At 41.8% G+C, this 17,838-nt stretch overlaps 1 protein-coding gene across 1 annotated transcript in view; it reads right to left on the bottom strand.

Moving 5' to 3' along the window:
* LOC149449199 (uncharacterized) overlaps window positions 1–17,838 on the bottom strand; it is a 109,335-nt gene that overhangs the window by 22,598 nt on the left and 68,899 nt on the right. Inside the window, exons 9-13 of the mRNA XM_089693692.1 lie at window positions 14,587–14,661; window positions 13,414–13,553; window positions 10,583–10,736; window positions 9,037–9,112; window positions 8,682–8,771 (exon numbers count right to left, since the gene is read on the bottom strand). Coding sequence (XP_089549818.1) covers window positions 8,682–8,771; window positions 9,037–9,112; window positions 10,583–10,736; window positions 13,414–13,553; window positions 14,587–14,661 — 535 coding nt within the window. The remainder of the gene's footprint in view (window positions 1–8,681; window positions 8,772–9,036; window positions 9,113–10,582; window positions 10,737–13,413; window positions 13,554–14,586; window positions 14,662–17,838) is intronic.

The following is a 17,838-nucleotide window of genomic DNA, read 5'->3' as shown; positions in this document are numbered from 1 at the left end:
TTCCACACAAGCTTTCATCCAGAGACAGAAACCAATCCTTGAGCGTTGGATTTGGTATTTATTGAGGATAAGGGGGATATAGGATGCCCAAGGGAACCAATAACTGAGGGGAACTTCCCAAACTATTCACAAGCTTCTCCTTCTTCAGCAACACAGTGGAGTGCTAGTCAGCATCTCCTAGTTGTACCACCCCAGACCCTAGATTAACTCCTTTTCACTCAGCTATCTGGAGACTTTCTTCCTGAGCAGGGGATCTGGCTCTTGTCCCTTTAATTGAGGTGAACAGCCACTAGTAGGGGGCTAATCTGATTTCCCACCTTAGTGTTCCTTCCCCTATCCGCCCAGGGGGTGCAGGTGTACTCACGCAGATCCTCAAATCCTGTACCGCTGGTGGGTAGGTTGCTGCTACCAGGCCTATCAACTGGGGTGCCCCTTTCCTGCAATACATGTGGTCATTGCTCAGGGGGCCAGTGAGTACCAAGTGTTCCGCCTTTCCATCTCCAGGCTCTCAGGCAAGCCCCATCCCTGTAGGCCTCCTAGCAGCCTTCTTCCTCTAGTCTCACATCTTCCACCCGACTCTCTACACTCCACTCTACACCTCTACACTTGAGCAGGATCTTACACTTTTAAGGGAGTCCCAGCCCCTTGCCAAGCCTTTTGTTGGGGATTGGCTGAGGTCCCTCAAGAGTGCAGCTAGCCACTCGTCAGATCCACCCACTGCCTCCAAGGCCCTCCTACAAAACCTCAGAGCAGGGGGAAATTCCAAAGGGGATGGCCTGCAGAGTGTCTCAGCCTTGACCACAGTATGACCCCTCTGGCTATCACACCTGAGCTGCTAACCAGCTCCTGGCTAAATATTAAGGTCTAGCTCCCCTTAGCTGAACTAGGAGGGTGCTATACATAGTTCATCCATATTTTTTAAAATTGTCCCAACTAATACTTTGAATCCATATCAATATAAATGTCATGAAACATTGTCTTTAAATCTCACATTGTCATAGAGTATTAAAAGGCCTGAACACAAGAAGAATTGGACAAAGTAAACACAGTTGCTGTCATTGGGGGTTTATAAGTAAATGATGCATTTTATCCTTCCCTCACCTAAAATAGTTATCTAATAAACAGACTGAAATAAAAACTCACAGTATGTGCATCAAATTCCACTTCTCACAACTTCTTGGTTTGGTCCCGGGAAATGGAAAACAAAGCCTTGAAGGATAATTGCTGTAAGTTTTTCCACATAGAAGAACCCTGACCCTCCAAGGGCAGTCAAATAAATTTCCACATTATTCTTTAGTAATTATATCTGTGAACACTTTTAGCTGTAGAAGATCATCCAGCCCCTTTATAAAAAACAGTGGTCAGTCTGGAATTTCCACCTTATATGGTAAAGTATTTCACGGCTTAACCAAACTTAGGTCCTGGGCCAACGGTAGGGTTGCCACCTCATCCCTTTAAAACCAAACACATATTAACTACACAGGTTCTGGGGCTAATTTATTGCAGACAAGGCACTAAGTGCATTTAAATACCACCTTAATAAGCCACAGAACCTGTGTAATTAATAAGTGTTCAGGTTTAAAGGGGTGAGGTGGCAACCCTAGTCAATGGGCAAATGCAGCTTGCTTTCATGTGCATTCAGCTTGCATTTGAATCATCTTAGAAGGCTCTCAAACTGATCTCAAAGTCAACTGACAGGTACATTTGACCTGCAGTTGACCTCGGTTTAACCCCTTGCTGACTGAGTAACGCATATGTGCATCAGAAAAGGGAGTGTGCCCACACGCCGCACATATTCATCCATGGCAACTGAGGATTCTCTACTCTCACCATCAGCTCACTGTGTCTAAGTAGGATCAGAAGGCACTGAGACAGGCTCCAGATCATATGACCACTACGACATCCAATTACAGTGGCCACTTGAATGGGAAGTCCATGCAACCCACCTACCTTAAGACCCAGTTAAAAGGCCATGATGGGTGGAAAGGGGTTAAGCTGCATCAAGCTGCTTTTACTTATATAGAGATAAAGGCAGTTTGTGGATAAAAGCTCCCCCCGGCTCTAATTGTGGAAAAATCTGCTTGTTTCTTTACACAACTGACATTTTCTTTTGTACATGCCTGCAAAAGGTTCCCCTGACTCCCTTATACTCACCTTAAGTGTGTTCCCTCACCATTCTTTCTAGAGACACTGTTATTTTGCCTTACTTGAGTAAGTTGTCAGTGTTTCTTAAAAATTGCTTCTAAATATTTTTTTCCTAACGAACATTGGTAATTTTTCAAACATTTAAGGTGGTAAGCTTCTGAAATTAAAAATGAAGAAAGTATATATTTTTATAGTGTGTACTTACCTCTATCTAAAGCACCTATTGTGATTTCCGGAGGCTGTCTCCCATAGGAGTGCATTACGTATAGAGTGCAGGGCTCAGGAGTGCGCTTATGTACAGAGTGCAGGGTTTAGGAGTGCGCAGTGTAGAGTGCAGAGTTAAGGATCATGCTATGTACAGAAGACAGGGTTCAGGACTGCATATCTCACTGCCCCTTTTAAACCAAACAGGACTCCCGCTTTTCCCCCAAAATCTTCCCCCTCCCCCAGTACAGAGTTCTCCTCCAATTCCCATATCCCCATCCTTGACAGGATTGACATCCCAATGCTAGCACAAGCACACCTATCCCTACCTCCAGTGTAAAGCCTCCTTCTCTGCCATCACAACCCCCCCCATCTGTACAAATAACACTATAATTTTTTTATTCCACCCCCTCCCTCAGATACAGTGTGGCTCCATGTGGGGCGGGATATGTTCTTCTTCCCAGGCTCCTCTACGTGGTCTGTCATAAGACAGGTTAGGAGCCAAGGAGGAGCCTAGTGGAAGCCTCCTCGGCTGTCATCTCTGTTACACAGGGGTGGGAAGAGATGCTGTGGGTGCCAGCATTCACTGCATGGCAATGGATGGCCGGCACTAGTGATTCCATTGGCTCCCCCCCTTCTCCCTTCCTGTATATTATAGTAGTTGCACCCAGGGATTGTGGGGAGGGTTCAGTGCAGCCAATCAGAGAGGAGCTGTCACTTCTAAATACAGCCCCCAGGCTTCTGTGTTCAGATATGAAGATAATGAACGTCAAGCACAGTGCCACCTTGTGCGCATAGGGTGATAAGGGTCTGCCAAAGCACATTGGCACACCCAGTGCGCACGCCTATGCTGTTTCCTTCCTCTGCTATCTTCATGAGTCAGACAATCTATGCCAGCACCAAGCACTCACTTGTGTATGTTACCCTATGAGACTGTGTAGAGGCGCTTTTGTCCTTTCTTTCCACTTAGGTCTCAGATTACACTCACTTCTCTGCCTCCCTGTTCTATCCTGTACAGTGTGTGACATCCCTGCCCCTTGCCTTCTGAAGCTCAGAAATCCTGTGTAAATTCTTTACTGTGAATGGATGTAAAGAAGAGTGGGCTCAGATAAACAGGTACAACCTATGTAGGAGGATTTTTTTCATCTTTGTGTATCACCTGAAGCCAGTCACTTCAGTGGGTGTATATTAGGGTTTACAACCACTTTAATTCTAACAGAAATTTCCAATTTTGTTTATTATTTGAGTTGCCAGCTTATGGACTAAAGCTCCTATGTAATTTTATTTTTTTTTAATTATAAAATTATTTAAAAATATTAAATTATGTAAAATTTAATTTTTTTAGTGTAGTGGCAGCAATGTGCCCCCTGTTCAATATGTGGACATACAAGTAACTTTTACAAACTGGTGTCCAGACCCTCGAGGAAAGAAGGGTAAAGCAAAGCCAAAGGTTACAAAGGGTATTTGTTTAAGTGGGGGTGCTCTGTCTTGTTTAATAGATTTTATAGGTCTAGTGCCCAGCCATTTAAATAGGTGACTGGTCTTCCTGATTTTCCTTCATGTTCGCAGTGCTAATCACATTCAGCTATCTTTCTATGGCCTCATTGAGTCTCTTACTTTTCTGCTGCGGTTATCGCTAAATGCTGTATCAGATAACAATAAGAAAGCCAAGCACTGATTTGTTTAGACAGCCTCTTAGGTATATTAAACTGTCCTAAAGATTTTGTAACATTTGATATTTAAACACAAGCTGACACCTACTCAGAATTTTTACTAAATCTCACTGCGTTATAATATTATTTTGACTTGCCTTTATTTAAAGTATAACTGTAAAGGCAGGAGCGCGAGTGGGGAACCAGAAAAGAAGATGATCGGGGCTGCTCTGTGCTAAACCATTGCACAGAGCAGGCAAGTATGACATGTTTGTTTTAAAAAACAAAACAAAAATGAAGCTTTAATATCACTTAAGTCAAAACCATCTTTTTTTAGTTCTGGATAGAGTGGAGAGGGATTAGAACACCTATCAGGTTTTTATTGCTGTCTGTGCCTCTGTTAGGAAGATTCACCTTCTCTCTTTGTCATGTTTACCATTGTAACTGAAAGTGAAAGTAAAAGAAAATCCCCAATTTTGGATTGTCCCCAGAATAGTAACAGAGTTGAAGAATACTAATGGGGGCATTGGTTCTTGTGACCCTGGTGACAACCAGAGATCCCCATACTTTGGAGAGATTTCCACTCACTTCCTGTTTTGGCTATAGGACAGGAAGTAAAGGGGACTATCTGCAATGGGACACAGATGGCAAAAAAACCTTCCTTACTCTATCCCTTATAATCCTAGTTTTATAACCATTGCTGTGTACATTTGTTTGTGTTTTTATTGTTTTTTGTTTTTTTTTCCCCACAAAGATTGTTTCTTTTAACATTCTGCTAAAACTTTAAGAAGTAGTACTGCTTGGACCTTGAAGGAGGGGACATACCCCGATAGCTTGTCCTGAAAATGTATGTTAGTGCAAATAAAAAAAGTATCACGGACAGTGCACTAATACGGCTACAATTACCTCAAGCATTACTCTATCCCAAATGAAGAAAATGTTTTGTCTTTAGTAGGGATGCACCAATACCGATACCAAGTATTTTCAGAAGTACTTGTGAAAATGCTCCCGATACTGGAAAATGATACTTTGCGGTGTGATTTGCGGCAATGCAAATTGCACTGCAAAGATTAGCATGCGATTTGAACAGGAATGAAATTCCCGTCCAACTCGCATATGGTGTGTGAACCCAGGCTTGTCATAGGCTGAGTTCACACAGGAACGGTGCAGGAAACCTCCCTGCAGGGATCCCATGTTGAGCAGAGAGTGGCTGTGTGGGGATGTATACTATGGTGGCAGATGCTCCATATTCTCAGTGGTAGGAGAGGAGAGAAAGCGGAGTGGATTTTAAATCCACAGACCTGTGAAGTGGCTTTCTCCCCTCTTCTTGCAGGGATGACAGTACCGGCTAGACGGCATCTGCTTGGTCAGCATCATCCATGTGACGGTGCTGTCCAATCAAAAGCCCTTTAGCTTGAACTGTCATCCCTGCAAACAGAGGACAGAAAGTGGCGAAGATTTCAAATCCCCTGAGAATATGGAGCATCTGCCACCATAATATACATCCCCGCACGTCCACTCTCCTACTCTCCGCTGCGGAAAACCTCCCTGCACCACTCCGGTGTGAACATAGGCTATGACATACTGGATTCACACAAAAGCAGTGGGAAAACTGCATGCAATTTGGACAGGAATCGCATTGCTGTTCAAATTGCATGCTATTCTTTGTGGTGCAATTTGCATCCATACATTTTGTATTGATGCAAATCACACTGCAAAGTATTGGTAATCGTTATCGGCAAGTAGCTGACTGAAAGTATCAGTATTAGTGTGGAATCTTCACCCACTTTCTGTCTCTGCTTTAAACTGCCAGAAGGCAAATCACATTACAACTGAAATTACAAATTGGTCCAATAAGGAAGTTACACATTTTTAGAAATAACTATAAAAAAAAACTGCATTCAAAATTCCAGCTTTTCCTTTTTTCTATTAGCTATTGTGTAATGATTGCCTCTGGCTTACATGATATATAGGGAGTCAGGTGTGCTGTATTAACAGGTGTATTAAGTAACACTCTCATTTTCCCTTAAAGGTAATCTGTCACATGAGTCGATATCTGTCTCAATCGCATCTTTGATCCGCCTATAGCTTTGGGCACTCTATGACTCACCATGAAATTTAATTTATACAGGTCCTGGAAGCAGAGGAATGGCTTTTGCTCAGATTTGTATTGGCTTAGATTACCTATCCACCTGTTACCATAAGGTAATAAATTAACGGCAGGACTATATAGAAGCCACCTACAGATGCCTGCACATATCTTTAGATTTCTGCTTAAATACCCAGAAGCCTTTAAATGTGGGCAGTTCTGTTTATTCGGATGTAGGGTATCCATTCTCCCACTGTTTGCTATAGGTCTCTTTTAGTGATGGATGGTCTTGCTGATCAATAGGAATGTAAGTAATGCAGAAGATACTGTATGAGCAGGAAACTGTAGGTGTCTGCTATATATTCCAGTCTCTAGTTTAATTAATTCATAGTGATGATTGGTTTATTTTAAAGTTAATCTATGCTTTGCCTATGTTCTTTCTATGTAGGGCATAAAAAAATGAGCTCTCACTTGGCTCATCCATTCTTTCACTCTTTACTAGAGGTCTCTATGAGTGATGGATGGCCTGACTGACCAACAGGGAGGTATGGATTGCAGGAGATATGTGCAGGAACCTGTAGGCGCCTGCCATAAATTCATGTTCTTAGTTTATTTACTTTATGGTGATGACTGGGTTACTTTAAAGCAGTGGTTCTCAACCTGTGGAACCTCAGGACCCACATTTGTCCTTGGTCCAATTAGTCGTGACCCAAAAATAATTTAATTTCCAAAACTTTATAATTTATTCCACAAAACAACTTGTGCAGTATTCTACAATGTACATGCACTTTTTAGACAGTAAACAAATGGCTTCCTTCCAAAATGTATAGTGCAGTAATCACAGTGCTAGTGAAAATGAAAGCACTGTTGAGGTAAAAACCCAATAAAATAAATGGTAATTGAAACATATGAAATTAATTAGAACTAATGGGAAAACTGGGGATGCTTCTTGCTCTTGATAAGTGTCTCAAAGTCTGGGGTGATGGAAGGAGCATTAGGGAGGCCTGGGGGGCACTTGTTCCATGGCCCAGTTCACCTCTGGTCACAACCCACTTTTGGGTCACGACTCATTACTTGAGAAACACTGCTTTAACCACTTGCTAACTGTGCTATAGCCGAATGACGGCTACAGTGCAGTTGACCAGTTCTGGAAGGGCGTCATATGATGTCCTCCCAGAACACGCCCTCCTGCGCGACCCCGACAGCATGAATCCGGCAATCTCCATGATCGCTGTGTCCTACGGACATAGCTGATCACATGATGAGGTAAAAGGCCAATCACAGTGGCCTTCAGTTACTGGTACTGATTGGGCCAACAGTGGAGAGAAAGAAAGGTGAGTATATGTTCCTGGAGAAGCGTGGGGATTAAAGTACATGTTTTTTTTTTGTTTGTCTTGAAAGGGCAAAGCGAATGTTTGCTTTAAGGAGCAGTGAAGGCTTTGCCTGTAGCGCTACCCTCATGAGAGCTACTGTATTGTGGGTACCCCTAAGCTCTCTCTGCACAGCCAAGCAACAGGTATTTCTCACTCAAACTTGCATCCAAGAGACAGTGACCTGTCCGTGGGCTTGGTTTTGTTATTTTATTAGGGGAATTAACTAGGATAGGGAAATAGGGATTATGGGATGCCCAGTTGGCATGAATCAATGAAGGGGGGACAGCTTCCTTCCTATTTGCAAAGACAGATCTTGGACTGTTCTTTTCTTGAAAGTCAACAGTCGTTGTGGATTAGTAGCAACAGCCCTTCATGTGCGAGGAACAAGCAGCCCCTCAAAAATCAGCTTAGCTTCTTGTAACTACATGCAGAGATATCTTCTCTCCCCCTGTTCAGCTGCTCCTAGCTCCATGGCCTGCAAACATTGCCAGCCCTCCTGGCTTCTCGGAAGATCTCCTGGGACAAGGATAAAAGATTGAGCCCAGCACTGTACTTAGAAAGCTTTCTATGTGTGGCAGTCTTTCTCCTTGTAGATCTCAGAGAATGCTGCTGTACTCACTCTGTTCTCTTTGCTCACTGCTGCTCCAGGTCTCAATCCTATTCACCCTACACTGCTGAATGTATCCTCCCAAGCCAGTCTGAGCCCCGCCTGGGGGTATTCCCCCCCCCAGACCTAGGGGACCTCTCCCAAGCACCGACAGTCTCCTCAGCACTCCATCTTCCACCCGACTCCTCTGTCAGCCTGACTCTCCCATATTTATGGGCCAGTCCACCACTCTACCAGAGCCTCCAAACCTGGGATTGGCCGGATTTCCATAAACATGCAGATTAGGTATCTACCCCTTCCTGCTTACCGACTTATGGAAGGTTCTATGATCCTCCAGAGTTAGGAGGAGCGCGATAAAGCTACAGCCTGTTAAGTCATCCAGCTGACTTTCAATAACCCGACCTCAATCACAGACTCACACAGTTACCATGAGTCCTACACAATGGTTTAACCTGCAATACACTACACTATTCTAGAGGGTGCTACATTAGAAATAACTTTACCTTCCCTCGTAATCATTCTGTTGATTTAATTCAAATGTAATAATTCTCAGAGTATCTTTCTGTCATTAGCTCTTTTGATTTACTTTTTATTATAAAAATGTTTTTCACCTTCTTTGCACTTCTTCATGCTGACGTCTTCTCTGTTCATCTATATGTTCCTTCTCTGCAGCTTGTCTTCTCAGTAATTCCCGTTCTTCTCTGCAATTTCACAAATAGTGAGAGACACAAAGTCAACAGCAATGACATTTAGATGACTAATAGGCTGACTTATTGTTCAACCTTCATGTCTTTTGTCTGGCTTCGTTTTATGTATACTGATAACAAGGCTAAGATTATTTTATTTTCAGAAAACATTCCTTATAGCTTTTTCTGTTTTTATCCTGAACACTTTAATGGAGGCATTTCATTGTGTAGATAAAATGTAATTAGCGTCAGACACTTGGCTGCAGAAAATTAAATTTACCTCGCTTTTCTACGATCTTGTGGCCTTGTCCTTAAAGGTGCTGTCACTTTTGAAATATAGGTCCACTGTGAAGTAGCTAAAAAAAAATATTATGCAGAATTTCAGAATTACAAATGTTTGCTTTTAACTGTATATAACCCATATTAGCTTCTGGTGGTTATCCTAGCTGTATGCAGTATATAACCCGTATTTTCTTTTGGTATTTATGTTAGATGTATACAGTATGTAATCGGTATTTGCTGTTGGTGGTTATCCTAGCTGTATACACTTTATAACTTGTACTGGCGCTCATCTAATTTTACTTTATAGCTCAACTCCAGCCAAAGTAGGGAAGGCTCAACCAGCCAAAGTAGGGAAGGCGAGGACTATCAAATGCGTTTTGCTGTCCATGGTCTTGATGAGGTGAGGTCCCTTAACTTCCTGTGTGTTGGGTTTTAGACAGCACAAGAAGTGAAAGATGTCCATAAAGAGAGACAGAGAAGAATACAAATTATTCTATATTATTTTTTGTAATTATAGAAGGAGACATTGCTTTCAAAGTATTCAAAAAATTTGTTACCCCAACATTTCATGTTCCTGGTCTGTGCCTGCTGTACCATGTACTTGTATGAAAAAGTATCCTGATCTTTTTGTATTGCTCCTTTTGTGTAGAATCCCTGGTGTTCCTAACAGTCCCTCTGCTTTCCTAATAAAAACTGACAATACTAGGCATGAAAACACAGAGTGGTCAGTTTTCTGGCTGTGCTGGAAACTCAGCCTACTCTCCTCCAATGATCAGACTTCTGCTGACATGTTCCTCCCCCCCACCTGCACAGCAATTCATTGGGAAGGCCAGTGTGCTGCTGCTTCTCCTCCACCAGCTCTCTAAGGTTCTTATACAGCTGAGAACAGAGGGTATGTGATCACATATTAAAAAAAGGGGGGGAAAACTATTTATAATGTTTTTTATTTCTATACACAAATTGTTTTCCTTTTTATTTCCATTTTAAACTAAATGGGTTGTTTTACAAGGTGAGGATTTACATACACTTGAAGCAGACACACATCCCTTCCTCCCTGCACACCCATTCACTGGGAAGATCTGAGCTCCTTATGCAGCTGAGAATAAAGGGTATGTGATCACTAATAAAAAAAGAAAACGAGGTATTTATATTTTCTTTTATAACTATATACAGATGTGCTTGGATTTAATTTCTATTTTAAACTGAATGGGTTATTTTACACTGTGAGGGCTCACATATACTTTAAAATATACTGTATGTGCACAATAAATAGAAGCCAGGGGCTGATATAGCCCACCAGGCCACCTCCACCTAAAAAAAAATAATTATATATATATATATATATATATATATAGCAAACTAAACCTTTTGCCAGTAAAGCTATTATTTAAATCTACATTTTTACAGGTTTTTTTTGTTTGCATTTTTAATGTCTCTACTTTTCATACACACTAAAAGTTTAGTAGGCCTTAGATATTTAATTTAAAAAACCCATTTTGATATGTGCATAGCATGAATTCTGAATTTATTCTCTGGCTGTGTACCTTGTGTTGGATCATGTACTGGAAATTGGCTGTTCCCTCCTTTGTTCAGTGCATTGAAGAGATCCTGGTAAAAATGTTTATGTATCAGAATCTGAAAATCTTGGACAGACAGGGCTGGTCCACTGGCCTTTAGTGCTGCTTCTATTTCACTGTTCTGGAATACAGAACAAAAGTATTCTAAATGATTAAATGACATGTTAGGGAAACCCATATAATGCATTACTACAGAATGCAGGTATACACAATGATCATAATCATCTGAAATGTTCTCTCGTTTTTGTTATTGTAAAGCTACTGCAGTATGGGTACTTATGCAGGTATATAATTAAATTTTCTTCTGTCCTGAAGAAAAACATTTTATACCATTATTACTTCTGTACTGTATATACATATCAACTATTTGTCCCCAAATTTAATTTCAAAGTACCACAAAGAGTACTACAGGAACAAAGCTTCTCTAAAACTGAGAAGTCACAGTAGATACATGATTAGTTTTTGTTCAATACATTACGAATGACAATCTATATTTAAAGAACAACTCCGTCCAAAGGTATTGAACAGTTTTGGCTGGGTCATCCATGAGATTTTTAATGCCATACGAGGTCCAGACACAGCTCTGAAGGACTGAGCCTGGCCTGTTTTATTTATTCTGTCTTGTGGATGCTTCATGAACATATGGAGAAGCCATGCTTATGTGAGCTGAACTGAAACAGCAAAATCAGTCTGTCACAGTCCTTGAGAAGTGATCTCATATCTCAGAGGACGGCAAGAGGAATTATTCATTTATTATGGCCATTTACATACTGTACATTCATATCAGTCCCTGCTTTCATGGACCTTGTAGGTAGGTTAAATCTATCTTCTCCACTGCAGGTGGTTCTGCAGCGTCAGTGCAGAGGAAGTGGAAGGCAAAAGTAACATGGTTCTATGGCTTCCTGAGTCAATGAGACAGCAATCTGGTTGGATACTGGCTGCCCAAGTTATTCTGGTAGCCATCTTACGTGTGGCAGAGTCTATTTAAGACCCTGGCTCCTGGGTTTGGCACGCTTTCAGTGTTTGGGTAGTGTAGGGATAAGCCACCCGTCTGTCAGGGACAGTATTTTTGGTTAGGATAGGTTCCAGATGAGTAGGGAAAGCAAAAGGCTCTCTTGTATACCTTCCCCTTTCGGATCAGACCAGCCAGGCTGCATTCCGCCCCTCCATACAGATGCTGTCAGTTCAGCTGAAATCTGCTCTGCTGTTGGTATCCTTGAGTGTGGGCCTCCTTCCACCTGGCTTGTTGTGAACTGTTTTGCCTTTACTTTAATACAAGTTCCATTATTTGCACCTGAACTAATTGTGTATTATTGCTGCTGCACCCACCTACAAACTTACCAGCCAAGTCTTTACCTCACATACATACAGTACATGCACATCTTAGGGGGAATATAGACAGCAGCCAATCAACCATCATGCCTTTGAAGTGTGTAAAAAAAGCACCCAGCAGCCAAATGTAGGCAGTTCCTGCCATGACCGAGGTGCCTCTACACCTTTTTATAAGGAACTGCCTAGTACAGGACTGACTCAGGCCTAACAAACTGGTAATACTCACAGCCATGCAGAACTTCACTCCTGCAGCACATGTACATGTATAGTGTGTCTGAGGTATGGAGTGCCCAAAACACCCAAACACCAACACTGGTTACCTGTAGCAATGATTCCTCTTCTGGCTGGGGACACATCATCACCATCCCAAGCCCAGCCAGGTTTGCACTATGATCCTATCTCTCAATGTGCCTTCTTCATAAGTTGCACAGCCTAGCTTTAGCTTTAGCTATCTCACTTTACAGCCTTAAAGATACTCAGGTTCCACTCCATACACTTGGAACAGCCATACACTTGGAATAACTCGATTTTATTGAGGTAGATCAAAGTCACAATTCAATAAAGGAATTTATCTTTATCCAGCCATAAAGATTTTTCTCTATGTGATAGTATACCTCCAGTGCCAAGCAGTAGGGGATGCCCATCCCTGGGGTAGCAAAGAAAGAATTTTATTTTCTTATTCCATTGGCTGGCCCAAACTCTCTCAGCTAAGCTCCACTCCAAGCTTATATAAGATCTTGCCATGAAGAATATGAAATCATCTTCCTGGAAGGATTTAAAGAAGAATCCTTCCTTAAAGTGGTGGTAAAGTGTATTGAAAAAAAAAAAAATTAACATGTTATACTTACCTGCTCTGTGCAATAGTATTGCACAGAACAACCTGGAACCTTCTCTTCTAGGGTCCCCCACTGGTGCTCCTGGTTCCTCATAGGAAGTCCCTTCCTATGGTGGCACATCTGTGGGCTTGTTTCTAAGCCGGGCTCTGTGCATCCATTAACACGCACAGAGTGTGGCCTAACTCCCTCCTCACATGATTTGATTGACAGCAGCATTAGCCAATGGCTGAACTGCTGTCTCTGAGCCTGTGAGGAGAGCGAGCGAGACCAGTAGATGAGCACAGCGCTGGATCGAGATAGGACTCAGGTAAGTATAACAGGAGGTGAGGGGGCGGCAAAGCTAGTGTGACCTTTTTTTACTTTAATGCAGGGAATGTCTAGCCTTTAGGATCACTTTAAAGGGGCAACAAATTAACCCCTGCCTACAAATTCAATCTGAGGACCATGTTTTGGCAGGGCAGAAATGATTGCCAATGTGCTCAACGTTTACGCCACTGGTTAGTAACCACTGATCTTTGTTTTATTGACAGCTTTTTGTTTGTAGTTTCAGTAAATATACCACTATTCTACTATAACAGAACACAGTGTCATCCAAATTATGGAATCCTGCAGTGAGCTGGTAGTACTTACAGAACTGCATCCAATGAGATGACCTTGAAGAAGCAGTAGAAAGGCCAAGCCAAAAGCTGGCAGGCAGTTATAACTTGGCTCATCCAGTCCAAGAATGTACTGGTCCCACACATATAGCAATGTATTCATGTCCAGATAACCTGTAACAATACAAAAATGCTGGCTCAAAAATATAGTATGAGTTATTAGGTATTACTTAATCAGTTATTAGGTGTTTACATGCCCCAAAACGACTGAAATTTTATTTTTTTTTCTTTTTAAATATGCATTTTAAATAAAATAGACATACATCAAGAAATGGATTTGCTGTCTATGTGTAATACGAGGTGGTATCAAAACATTTTTAGACTAATTTTGTAACACACCAACAATTGGCAGCACAAGGCTGCCCGCACAGTCACATGGAGCACCGACTTTCATAGGTCAGTGTGCCAGAAGACATCATCCTGTGTACAGCCTATGTCCAAGTATTGAAAGCCCAATGAAGCTTAGGAATACTGTACAGAGGCTCCAGAGTATAAGCAAGGACAAGGATTCTGTCCAGGTGTTGATAGCTTTGAGGATATCATAATGCTGATAATGATATCCATGATCCCTTAGTAGATTTTTTTGTAGTGATATATGAAAAATGAAATCCAAAGAAGAAGTTCAACACATAAAGGTAACCTGTTTCTCAAAGTAGGATTGGGGATGGGAAAGAACATCCTTCTGGGGCCACGAATAGCAGTACAGACCCAAAGAAGGATCAGCCATGCTTCAGCCCACTTGTACACAGCACCAGAAGAAGAGGTCTTAGCATTATCTGTCTTGGCTTATTATTTTAAATTATATATTTAGGCATCAGCAGCTTTTGTCAGAGAATTATGGTCTAAGATAATGTATATGACAGATCACGAACAACTTTAAATTGGCTATAAAAGCAATTTATATGCTGCATTGTTGGTTACTGCCGCCTCTTAGCAGTAGAATTCTGTTTTTTATCTAATTTAGATCTAAGTGGTTTAAAAAGATTTTCTATATAGTCTAACCACATGCTATAACACCCCTATCCAAAAGCATGTGAAATCTCAAATTCTTTTAAGATGTGCTCTCTGTTCTGAAGTTAGGATAACACATGACTGAGGCTGAAATCTAATTTTGGCTTTTATCAATAGGATCTTGATGGCTTCGTACCGACAAAGAAGACTTGGAAGACAGGCTGTAATATCCTTTTCATTGCAAGTGTCAAGGCATTTTCTGGATCCTCAGCTGTATGACGCAGAACAAAAACATAATTACATTCAATGATAGTTTAACAGCTTGTCTGTTATGAGTGATTGATGCACAGAGAGCAAGCGAACCTAAGAATATATATTTTCATGGATTGCGGAAAAAAAAATAGAACAGTATTATACTGTGTAAGAACAATTATAGAGAAATGAAAATTGAGACAATGGAAGTTTATAAAAATAAAGACAAAAAAATTAAATTAACACATCCTTTATTATGTAGCAACTATATGGACAGATGATAAAAAAAAACAGCTCCCAGAGAAAAATACAGAGCTTTGAGATATACTGTAATTGCAACATATTTGAAATAGTGGGCAGCACAGTGGCTAAATGGTTAGCACTTCTGCCTGGCAGTACAAGGGTCATTGGTTCAGATCCCAGCCACGGCACCTCCTGCCTGGAGTTTGCACGTTCTCCCTGTGCTTGCGTGGATTTCCTCCGGGTACTCCGGTTTCCTCCCACACTCCAAAGACATGCTGGTAGGTTAATTGGATCCTGTCTAAATTGGCCCTAGTATATGTATGAATGTGAGTTAGGGACCTTAGATTGTACACCCCTTGAGGGTTAGGGACTGATGTGAATGTACAATATATATATGTAAAGTGCTGTGTAAATGGACAGCGCTATATAAGTACCTGAAATAAATAAATAGTGTAGTGATCATGTTGGCTTTACGTAGTTGTGGTCAGTTTCGGAAATGCATTCCAGTTTTTGTATGGTGCACCAGGAATGAATCTGCAAAATGTAAGAGACTCAACGTTTACATCTAAGTGAAGAGGAGTAATTATGCATGCTGGGGGACCTTGTTCTTCCCTCTCCACCCCTGATATGTCTAAGCAATGCACAATCCTATTAGTTTTTTTTAGCAAATTTACAAGGGATTCCGAAAGTGTATATATTCAGTTTATTCAAATGTATTTGCCAAGAGCTATTGCGACCTTTATTCATTATTATATAGCCAGGCAGTGGTGGTCTTCTAGTGCTGCTGGGCTCCATAGCAGTTGGAAGGTGTCACAATCATGCCCACAGGGAGAGGCACAGTTCTCCATTTTGCTCCAAATTTCTGCATTGAGGTATTTCTCTTAAACTCATATACCATCACCTGAGTGGGGGGAAGGGGTAGTATCGTGCATACAAGAGCCAAGCACCGGCTCACTGTATTAAGAAGGCTTCATGTATCTCCTCATTCTCCCTCCCGCAGGAATGAAACCAGCGTATGATGCTGAGTAGAGATGAGCGAATCGAAGTATCCGAAGTGGAATTCGAGTCGAATTTCGGAAAAATTTCGATTCGTGCCGAATCCGAAAAACAGCCTAATTCGGACGCGCGAATCGAAATTTTTCCGAAAATGGCGGCTGACATGTGCGGCGACGGAGCGGGGATGTCGGGGAAGGCGCGCAGACAAGGCGCGCTGCCCCATAATGCATTCCTCAACGACATGTGATCGCATCAGCCAATCAGCAGCCAGCCAGCCAGCACTGTGTAATGGTCGAGGTATATATAGCGGCCATTTTGGAAATCTTCATTTGCCTGCAGTCATTGAACAGAGGCAGACCGCTCTGTACTAGGGACAGGGACAGAGTTAGGGCCACAGAAACGAGAATTGGGGACAGAGAGAAGTTACTTAGGGACAGAGAACCATTACTCAGGGACACAGACTTGTTAATGAGGGCCACAGAATCGTTATTTAGGGACAAAGAAACGCTAGTTAGGGCCACAGAATTCATACTCAGGGACAGACAGAATTGTTACTCAGTGCCAGAGAATTGTTACTTAGGGCCACAGAAACGTTATTAGGGCCACAGAATTTTTACTCAGGGACAGACAGAATTGTTACTGAGTGCCAGAGAATTGTTACTCAGGGACAGACAGAATTGTTACTGAGTGCCAGAGAATTCTTACTCAGGGCCACAGAATTCATTCTCAGGGACAGACAGAATTGTTACTCAGGGACAGACAGAATTGTTACTGAGTGCCAGAGAATTGTTACTCAGGGACAGACAGAATTGTTACTGAGTGCCAGAGAATTGTTACTCAGGGACAGACAGAATTGTTACTGAGTGCCAGAGAATTGTTACTCTCACAGACACAAAATTGTTACTTGCACAGACACAGAATTGTTACTTGCACAGACACACAATTGTTACTCAGGGCCACAGAATTCATACTCAGGGACAGACAGAATTGTTACTGAGTGCCAGAGAATTCTTACTCAGGGCCACAGAATTCATACTCAGGGACAGACAGAATTGTTACTCAGGGACAGACAGAATTGTTACTGAGTGCCAGAGAATTGTTACTCAGGGACAGACAGAATTGTTACTGAGTGCCAGAGAATTCTTACTCAGGGACAGACAGAATTGTTACTGAGTGCCAGAGAATTGTTACTCTCACAGACACAAAATTGTTACTTGCACAGACACAGAATTGTTACTCGCACAGAGACAGAATTGTTACTCAGGGCCACAGAATTCATACTCAGGGACAGACAGAATTGTTACTGAGTGCCAGAGAATTGTTACTCAGGGACAGACAGAATTGTTACTGAGTGCCAGAGAATTGTTACTCTCACAGACACAAAATTGTTACTTGCACAGACACAGAATTGTTACTTGCACAGACACACAATTGTTACTCAGGGCCACAGAATTCATACTCAGGGACAGACAGAATTGTTACTCAGGGACAGACAGAATTGTTACTGAGTGCCAGAGAATTGTTACTCAGGGACAGACAGAATTGTTACTGAGTGCCAGAGAATTGTTACTCTCACAGACACAAAATTGTTACTTGCACAGACACAGAATTGTTACTTGCACAGACACACAATTGTTACTCAGGGCCACAGAATTCATACTCAGGGACAGACAGAATTGTTACTGAGTGCCAGAGAATTGTTACTCAGGGACAGACAGAATTGTTACTGAGTGCCAGAGAATTGTTACTCTCACAGACACAAAATTGTTACTTGCACAGACACAGAATTGTTACTCGCACAGAGACAGAATTGTTACTCAGGGCCACAGAATTCATACTCAGGGACAGACAGAATTGTTACTGAGTGCCAGAGAATTGTTACTCAGGGAAGACAGAATTGTTACTGAGTGCCATAGAATTGTTACTCAGGGACAGACAGAATTGTTACTGAGTGCCA

This window comes from Staurois parvus, unplaced genomic scaffold, assembly GCF_062004578.1.
Source record: "Staurois parvus isolate SC_StPar_1 unplaced genomic scaffold, SC_StPar_1.0 ptg000635l, whole genome shotgun sequence".
In the NCBI taxonomy this organism is placed as follows: Eukaryota; Metazoa; Chordata; class Amphibia; order Anura; family Ranidae; genus Staurois; species Staurois parvus.
The sequence above is the reverse complement of the archived record's forward strand: the minus strand, read 5'-3'. Positions and strand labels throughout refer to the sequence as shown.